The sequence below is a fragment of the Oncorhynchus nerka genome, linkage group LG12 (assembly GCF_034236695.1).
Source record: "Oncorhynchus nerka isolate Pitt River linkage group LG12, Oner_Uvic_2.0, whole genome shotgun sequence".
In the NCBI taxonomy this organism is placed as follows: domain Eukaryota; kingdom Metazoa; phylum Chordata; class Actinopteri; order Salmoniformes; family Salmonidae; genus Oncorhynchus; species Oncorhynchus nerka.
The window spans coordinates 87,771,641-87,781,640 of NC_088407.1; the positions used below are offsets into that span (position 1 = coordinate 87,771,641).

At 50.9% G+C, this 10,000-nt stretch overlaps 1 protein-coding gene across 2 annotated transcripts in view; it reads left to right on the top strand.

Moving 5' to 3' along the window:
* Nucleotides 1-10,000, top strand: part of LOC115125510 (sodium/calcium exchanger 3-like) — a 189,970-nt gene that overhangs the window by 174,498 nt on the left and 5,472 nt on the right. For both annotated transcript variants that reach the window (XM_065025925.1, XM_065025926.1), the window contains 2 exons: nucleotides 764-863; nucleotides 9,386-9,471. In XM_065025925.1, coding sequence (XP_064881997.1) covers nucleotides 764-863; nucleotides 9,386-9,471 — 186 coding nt within the window. The remainder of the gene's footprint in view (nucleotides 1-763; nucleotides 864-9,385; nucleotides 9,472-10,000) is intronic.

Sequence of the window (10,000 nt, forward strand, 5' to 3'; positions counted from 1 at the left end):
GTAATAATAATAATAATAATCCAACCCCCAGCTGTAACCAGATTGGTATAGTCCAAACTGTAGTAATAATAATAATAATAATAATCCAACCCCCAGCTGTAACCAGATTGGTATAGTCCAAACTGTAATAATAATAATAATAATAATCCAACCCCCAGCTGTAACCAGATTGGTATAGTCCAAACTGTAATAATAATAATCCAACCCCCAGCTGTAACCAGATTGGTATAGTCCAAACTGTAATAATAATAATTATAATAATCCAACCCCCAGCTGTAACCAGATTGGTATAGTCCAAACTGTAATAATAATAATAATAAGCCAACCCCCAGCTGTAACCAGATTGGTATAGTCCAAACTGTAATAATTATAATAATAATAATAATAATAATAATAATAATCCAATCCCCAGCTGTAACCAGATTGGTATAGTCCAAACTGTAATAATAATAATAATAATAATACAACCCCCAGCTGTAACCAGATTGGTATAGTCCAAACTGTAATAATAATAATAATAATAATCCAATCCCCAGCTGTAACCAGATTGGTATAGTCCAAACTGTAATAATAATAATAATAATAATAAGCCAACCCCCAGCTGTAACCAGATTGGTCCAAACTGAGATGCTATAATAATCAGTTAAATACATGGCCCACCAAGGGAGCCTCCAAGGCTCTGGACAAAAAGTGTGCACTAGATTGGGAATAGGGTGCATTTGGGATGCAGCTGAGTGTATTTCCTATGTGCCTTTTCCCTCAGAACACAGTGGACAAGCTGATCAAGAAGACGAACCTGGCTCTGGTGGTGGGCACCAACTCCTGGAGACAACAGTTCATGGAGGCTATCACAGTCAGTGCAGGTAAACACCAGCTCCTAGACCAGTCAGTGCAGGTAAACACCAGCTCCTAGACCAGTCAGTGCAGGTAAACACCAGCTCCTAGACCAGTCAGTACAGGTAAACACCAGCTCCTAGACCAGTCAGTGCAGGTAAACACCAGCTCCTAGACCAGTCAGTGCAGGTAAACACCAGCTCCTAGACCAGTCAGTGCAGGTAAACACCAGCTCCTAGACCAGTCAGCGCAGGTAAACACCAGCTCCTAGACCAGTCAGCACAGGTAAACACCAGCTCCTAGACCAGTCAGTGCAGGTAAACACCAGCTCCTAGACCAGTCAGCACAGGTAAACACCAGCTCCTAGACCAGTCAGTGCAGGTAAACACCAGCTCCTAGACCAGTCAGTGCAGGTAAACACCAGCTCCTAGACCAGTCAGTACAGGTAAACACCAGCTCCTAGACCAGTCAGTGCAGGTAAACACCAGCTCCTAGACCAGTCAGTGCAGGTAAACACCAGCTCCTAGACCAGTCAGTGCAGGTAAACACCAGCTCCTAGACCAGTCAGTGCAGGTAAACACCAGCTCCTAGACCAGTCAGTGCAGGTAAACACCAGCTCCTAGACCAGTCAGTGCAGGTAAACACCAGCTCCTAGACCAGTCAGTGCAGGTAAACACCAGCTCCTAGACCAGTCAGTGCAGGTAAACACCAGCTCCTAGACCAGTCAGTGCAGGTAAACACCAGCTCCTAGACCAGTCAGTGCAGGTAAACACCAGCTCCTAGACCAGTCAGTGCAGGTAAACACCAGCTCCTAGACCAGTCAGTGCAGGTAAACACCAGCTCCTAGACCAGTCAGCGCAGGTAAACACCAGCTCCTAGACCAGTCAGTACAGGTAAACACCAGCTCCTAGACCAGTCAGTGCAGGTAAACACCAGCTCCTAGACCAGTCAGTGCAGGTAAACACCAGCTCCTAGACCAGTCAGTGCAGGTAAACACCAGCTCCTAGACCAGTCAGTGCAGGTAAACACCAGCTCCTAGACCAGTCAGTGCAGGTAAACACCAGCTCCTAGACCAGTCAGTGCAGGTAAACACCAGCTCCTAGACCAGTCAGCGCAGGTAAACACCAGCTCCTAGACCAGTCAGTGCAGGTAAACACCAGCTCCTAGACCAGTCAGTGCAGGTAAACACCAGCTCCTAGACCAGTCAGCACAGGTAAACACCAGCTCCTAGACCAGTCAGTGCAGGTAAACACCAGCTCCTAGACCAGTCAGTGCAGGTAAACACCAGCTCCTAGACCAGTCAGTGCAGGTAAACACCAGCTCCTAGACCAGTCAGCGCAGGTAAACACCAGCTCCTAGACCAGTCAGTGCAGGTAAACACCAGCTCCTAGACCAGTCAGCACAGGTAAACACCAGCTCCTAGACCAGTCAGTGCAGGTAAACACCAGCTCCTAGACCAGTCAGTACAGGTAAACACCAGCTCCTAGACCAGTCAGTGCAGGTAAACACCAGCTCCTAGACCAGTCAGTGCAGGTAAACACCAGCTCCTAGACCAGTCAGCACAGGTAAACCTCCTGCCAGCACTCACCTATATATACCTAGGCCTGTCTAACCTCCTGCCAACACCCACCTATATATACCTAGGCCTTTCTAACCTCCTGCCAACACCCACCTATATATACCTAGGCCTGTCTAACCTCCTGCCAGCACCCACCTATATATACCTAGGCCTTTCTAACCTCCTGCCAACACTCACCTATATATACCTAGGCCTGTCTAACCTCCTGCCAACACTCACCTATATATACCTAGGCCTGTCTAATCTCCTGCCAGCTCCCACCTATATATACCTAGGCCTGTCTAACCTCCTGCCAGCTCCCACCTATATATACCTAGGCCTGTCTAACCTCCTGCCAACACCCACCTATATATACCTAGGCCTGTCTAATCTCCTGCCAACACCCACCTATATATACCTAGGCCTGTCTAACCTCCTGCCAACACCCACCTATATATACCTAGGCCTGTCTAATCTCCTGCCAGCACCCGGCTCTGCGTCCCACCTAGCCCCCTGCCCAGCTACCCTCCATGGAGGCCTGGTGTTGGCCGTGGGGAACTGGGCCAGTCACTCACAGTACTTGTCAGACTACCAACCTCTGTTGAGGTATGAGTCTATGTTCCTGTTAGAGTGGATTAAACACACTGAAAAACAGGACGTAGCTATGAAATACAACCATCTGCTGTTATGAAATATTACTCAATGTGTAATAAATTAAAATGATTCTCTTCCTTCCCCTTGATGTCATTCCTCTTTCCTATCTCCCCCTCCTCCATCACAATCCCTCCATTCTGTCCTCCTCCTCCTCCATCACAATCCATCCATTCTGTCCTCCTCCTCCTCCATCACAATCCATCCATTCTGTCCTCCTCCTCCTCCATCACAATCCATTCATTCTGTCCTCCTCCTCCATCACAATCCCTCCATTCTGTCCTCCTCCTCCTCCATCACAATCCCTCCATTCTGTCCTCCTCCTCCATCACAATCCATCACATTCTGTCCTCCTCCATCACAATCCCTCCATTCTGTCCTCCTCCATCACAATCCATCCATTCTGTCCTCCTCCTCCATCACAATCCCTCCATTCTGTCCCCCTCCTCCATCACAATCCATCACATTCTGTCCTCCTCTTCCTCCCCCATCACAATCCCTCCATTCTGTCCTCCTCCTCCTTCATCCCAATCCCTCCATTCTGTCCTCCTCCTCCTTCATCCCAATCCCTCCATTCTATCCTCCTCCTCCTTCATCACAATCCCTCCATTCTGTCCTCCTCCATCACAATCACTCCATTCTGTCCTCCTCCTCCTCCTCCATCACAATCCCTCCATTCTGTCCTCCTCCTCCTCCATCACAATCCCGCCATTCTGTCCTCCTCCTCCATCACAATCCCTCCATTCTGTCCTCCTCCTCCATCACAATCCCTCCATTCTGTCCTCCTACATCACAATCCCTCCATTCTGTCCTCCTCCATCACAATCCCTCCATTCTGTCCTCCTCCTCCATCACAATCCCTCCATTCTGTCCCCCTCCTCCATCACAATCCATCACATTCTGTCCTCCTCTTCCTCCTCCATCACAATCCCTCCATTCTGTCCTCCTCCTCCTTCATCCCAATCCCTCCATTCTGTCCTCCTCCTCCTCCATCACAATCCCTCCATTCTGTCCTCCTCCTCCATCACAATCCCTCCATTCTGTCCTCCTACATCACAATCCCTCCATTCTGTCCTCCTCCATCACAATCCCTCCATTCTGTCCTCCTCCATCACAATCCCTCCATTCTGTCCTCTTCCATCACAATCCCTCCATTCTGTCCTCCTCCTCCATCACAATCCCTCCATTCTGTCCTCCTCCTCCTCCATCACAATCCCTCCATTTTGTCCTCCTCCTCCATCACAATCCCTCCATTCTGTCCTCCTCCATCATCACAATCCCTCCATTCTGTCCTCCTCCTCCATCACAATCCCTCCATTCTGTCCTCCTCCTCCTCCATCACAATCACTCCATTCTGTCCTCCTCCTCCTCCTCCTCCATCACAATCCCTCCATTCTGTCCTCCTCCTCCATCACAATCCCTCCATTCTGTCCTCCTCCTCCATCACAATCCCTCCATTCTGTCCTCCTCCTCCATCACAATCCCTCCATTCTGTCCTCCTCCTCCATCACAATCCCTCCATTCTGTCCCCCTCCTCCTCCATCACAATCCCTCCATTCTGTCCTCCTCCATCACAATCCCTCCATTCTGTCCTCCTCCATCACAATCGCTCCATTCTGTCCTCCTCCATCACAATCCCTCCATTCTGTCCTCTTCCATCACAATCCCTCCATTATGTCCTCCTCCATCACAATCCCTCCATTCTGTCCTCCTCCTCCTCCATCACAATCCCTCCATTCTGTCCTCCTCCTCCTCCATCACAATCCCTCCATTCTGTCCTCCTCCTCCATCACAAATCCTCCATTCTGTCCTCCTCCTCCATCACAATCCCTCCATTCTGTCCTCTTCCATCACAATCCCTCCATTCTGTCCTCCTCCTCCTCCATCACAATCCCTCCATTCTGTCCTCCTCCTCCATCACAATCCCTCCATTCTGTCCTCTTCCATCACAATCCCTCCATTCTGTCCTCCTCCTCCTCCATCACAATCCCTCCATTCTGTCCTCCTCCTCCTCCATCACAATCCCTCCATTCTGTCCTCCTCCTCCATCACAATCCCTCCATTCTGTCCTCCTCCTCCTCCATCACAATCCCTCCATTCTGTCCTCCTCCTCCATCACAATCCCTCCATTCTGTCCTCCTCCTCCATCACAATCCCTCCATTCTGTCCTCCTCCTCCATCACAATCCCTCCATTCTGTCCTCCTCCTCCTCCATCACAATCACTCCATTCTGTCCTCCTCCTCCTCCATCACAATCCCTCCATTCTGTCCTCCTCCTCCATCACAATCCCTCCATTCTGTCCTCCTCCTGCATCACAATCCCTCCATTCTGTCCTCCTCCTCCATCACAATCCCTCCATTCTGTCCTCCTCCTCCATCACTATCCCTCCATTCTGTCCTCCTCCTCCATCACAATCCCTCCATTCTGTCCCCCTCCTCCTCCATCACAATCCCTCCATTCTGTCCTCCTCCATCACAATCCCTCCATTCTGTCCTCCTCCATCACAATCCCTCCATTCTGTCCTCCTCCATCACAATCCCTCCATTTTGTCCTCCTCCTCCATCACAATCCCTCCATTCTGTCCTCCTCCTCCTTCATCACAATCCTTCCATTCTGTCCTCCTCCTCCATCACAATCCCTCCATTCTGTCCTCCTCCTCCTCCATCACAATCACTCCATTCTGTCCTCCTCCTCCTCCTCCTCCATCACAATCCCTCCATTCTGTCCTCCTCCTCCATCACAATCCCTCCATTCTGTCCTCCTCCTCCATCACAATCCCTCCATTCTGTCCTCCTCCTCCATCACAATCCCTCCATTCTGTCCTCCTCCTCCATCACAATCCCTCCATTCTGTCCCCCTCCTCCTCCATCACAATCCCTCCATTCTGTCCTCCTCCTCCTCCATCACAATCCCTCCATTCTGTCCTCTTCCATCACAATCCCTCCATTCTGTCCTCCTCCATCACAATCCCTCCATTCTGTCCTCCTCCTCCTCCATCACAATCCCTCCATTCTGTCCTCCTCCTCCTCCATCACCATCACTCCATTCTGTCCTCCTCCTCCTCCTCCTCCATCACAATCCCTCCATTCTGTCCTCCTCCTCCATCACAATCCCTCCATTCTGTCCTCCTCCTCCATCACAATCCCTCCATTCTGTCCTCCTCCTCCATCACAATCCCTCCATTCTGTCCTCCTCCTCCATCACAATCCCTCCATTCTGTCCCCCTCCTCCTCCATCACAATCCCTCCATTCTGTCCTCCTCCTCCTCCATCACAATCCCTCCATTCTGTCCTCTTCCATCACAATCCCTCCATTCTGTCCTCCTCCATCACAATCCCTCCATTCTGTCCTCCTCCTCCTCCATCACAATCCCTCCATTCTGTCCTCCTCCTCCTCCATCACAATCCCTCCATTCTGTCCTCCTCCTCCTCCATCACAATCCCTCCATTCTGTCCTTCTCCTCCATCACAATCCCTCCATTCTGTCCTCTTCCATCACAATCCCTCCATTCTGTCCTCCTCCTCCTCCATCACAATCCCTCCATTCTGTCCTCCTCCTCCTCCATCACAATCCCTCCATTCTGTCCTCCTCCTCCATCACAATCCCTCCATTCTGTCCTCCTCCTCTTCCATCACAATCACTCCATTCTGTCCTCCTCCTCCTCCATCACAATCCCTCCATTCTGTCCTCCTCCTCCATCACAATCCCTCCATTCTGTCCTCCTCCTCCATCACAATCCCTCCATTCTGTCCTCCTCCTCTATCACAATCCCTCCATTCTGTCCTCCTCCTCCTCCATCACAATCACTCCATTCTGTCCTCCTCCTCCTCCATCACAATCCCTCCATTCTGTCCTCCTCCTCCATCACAATCCCTCCATTCTGTCCTCCTCCTCCATCACAATCCCTCAATTCTGTCCTCCTCCTCCATCACAATCTCTCCATTCTGTCCTCCTCCTCCATCACTATCCCTCCATTCTGTCCTCCTCCTCCATCACAATCCCTCCATTCTGTCCCCCTCCTCCTCCATCACAATCCCTCCATTCTGTCCTCCTCCATCACAATCCCTCCATTCTGTCCTCCTCCATCACAATCCCTCCATTCTGTCCTCCTCCATCACAATCCCTCCATTCTGTCCTCTTCCATCACAATCCCTCCATTCTGTCCTCCTCCTCCTCCATCACAATCCCTCCATTCTGTCCTCCTCCTCCATCACAATCCCTCCATTCTGTCCTCCTCCTCCTCCATCACAATCCCTCCATTCTGTCCTCCTCCTCCTCCATCACAATCCCTCCATTCTGTCCTCCTCCTCCTCCATCACAATCCCTCCATTCTGTCCTCCTCCTCCTCCATCACAATCCCTCCATTCTGTCCTCCTCCTCCATCACAATCCCTCCATTCTGTCCTCTTCCATCACAATCCCTCCATTCTGTCCTCCTCCTCCTCCATCACAATCCCTCCATTCTGTCCTCCTCCTCCATCACAATCCCTCCATTTTGTCCTCCTCCTCCATCACAATCCCTCCATTCTGTCCTCCTCCTCCTCCATCACAATCCCTCCATTCTGTCCTCCTCCTCCTCCATCACAATCCCTCCATTCTGTCCTCCTCCTCCTCCATCACAATCCCTCCATTCTGTCCTCCTCCTCCTCCATCACAATCCTGCCATTCTGTCCTCCTCCTCCATCACAATCCCTCCATTCTGTCCTCCTCCTCCATCACAATCCCTCCATTCTGTCCTCCTCCATCACAATCCCTCCATTCTGTCCTCCTCCTCCATCACAATCCCTCCATTCTGTCCCCCTCCTCCATCACAATCCATCACATTCTGTCCTCCTCTTCCTCCTCCATCACAATCCATTCTGTCCCCTCCATCATCCCAATTCATTCTGTCCTCCTCCTCCTTCATCCCAATCCCTCCATTCTGTCCTCCTCCTCCATCACAATCCCTCCATTCTGTCCTCCTCCTCCATCACAATCCCTCCATTCTGTCCTCCTACATCACAATCCCTCCATTCTGTCCTCCTCCATCACAATCCCTCCATTCTGTCCTCCTCCTCCATCACAATCCCTCCATTCTGTCCTCCTCCTCCATCACAATCCATCACATTCTGTCCTCCTCCTCCATCCTCCTCCATCACAATCCCTCCATTCTGTCCTCCTCCTCCTCCTCCATCCCAATCCCTCCATTCTGTCCTCCTCCTCCATCACAATCCCTCCATTCTGTCCTCCTCCTCCATCACAATCCCTCCATTCTGTCCTCCTCCATCACAATCCCTCCATTCTGTCCTCCTCCATCACAATCCCTCCATTCTGTCCTCCTCCTCCATCACAATCCCTCCATTCTGTCCTCCTCCTCCATCACAATCCCTCCATTCTGTCCTCCTCCTCCATCACAATCCCTCCATTCTGTCCTCCTCCTCCATCACAATCACTCCATTCTGTCCTCCTCCATCACAATCCCTCCATTCTGTCCTCCTCCTCCATCACAATCCCTCCATTCTGTCCTCCTCCTCCATCACAATCCCTCCATTCTGTCCTCCTCCTCCATCACAATCCCTCCATTCTGTCCTCCTCCTCCATCACTATCCCTCCATTCTGTCCTCCTCCTCCATCACAATCCCTCCATTCTGTCCCCCTCCTCCTCCATCACAATCCCTCCATTCTGTCCTCCTCCTCCATCACAATCCCTCCATTCTGTCCTCCTCCATCACAATCCCTCCATTCTGTCCTCTTCCATCACAATCCCTCCATTCTGTCCTCCTCCTCCTTCATCCCAATCCCTCCATTCTGTCCTCCTCCTCCTTCATCACAATCCCTCCATTCTGTCCTCCTCCTCCATCACAATCCCTCCATTCTGTCCTCCTCCTCCATCACAATCACTCCATTCTGTCCTCCTCCTCCTCCATCACAATCCCTCCATTCTGTCCTCCTCCTCCATCACAATCCCTCCATTCTGTCCTCCTCCTCCATCACAATCCCTCCATTCTGTCCTCCTCCTCTTCCATCACAATCCCTCCATTCTGTCCTCCTCCTCTTCCATCACAATCCCTCCATTCTGTCCCCCTCCTCTTCCATCACAATCCCTCCATTCTGTCCCCCTCCTCCATCACAATCCCTCCATTCTGTCCCCCTCCTCCATCACAATCCCTCCATTCTGTCCCCCTCCTCCATCACAATCCCTCCATTCTGTATCACTCTTCTATCACTCCATCATCTCTCCCTTCACTGTCCCTATACCTCCTTCCAATACCTGCTCCTCTTCATCACTCCATCACACGTCTATCCTTCCCTCTACCCTCTCTCTTCCCTCCTCTCCCCCGCTCCTCCCTCCCTTGTCCCTAGGAGACGAGGATGAGGAAGACTCTGGTGAAGAGCGTCTCCCGTCATGTTTCGACTACGTCATGCACTTCCTCACCGTCTTCTGGAAGGTCAGTTCACAGAGAGGTTAGAGACACCTTCTGGAAGGTCAGTTGACAGAGAGGTTAGAGACACCTTCTGGAAGGTCAGTTCACAGAGAGGTCAGAGGTCAGAGACACCTTCTGGAAGGTCAGTTCACAGAGAGGTTAGAGGTCAGAGACACCTTCTGGAAGGTCAGTTCACAGAGAGGTTAGAGACAACTTCTGGAAGGTCGGTTGACAGAGAGGTTAGAGGTCAGATACACCTTCTGGAAGGTCAGTTCACAGAGAGGTTAGAGGTCAGAGACACCTTCTGGAAGGTCAGTTCACAGAGAGGTTAGAGGTCAGAGACACCTTCTGGAAGGTCAGTTGACAGAGAGGTTAGAGGTTAGAGACACCTTCTGGAAGGTCAGTTGACAGAGAGGTTAGAGGTTAGAGACACCTTCTGGAAGGTCAGTTGACAGAGAGGTTAGAGACACCTTCTGGAAGGTCAGTTCACAGAGAGGTCAGAGGTCAGAGACACCTTCTGGAAGGTCAGTTCACAGAGAGGTTAGAGGTCAGA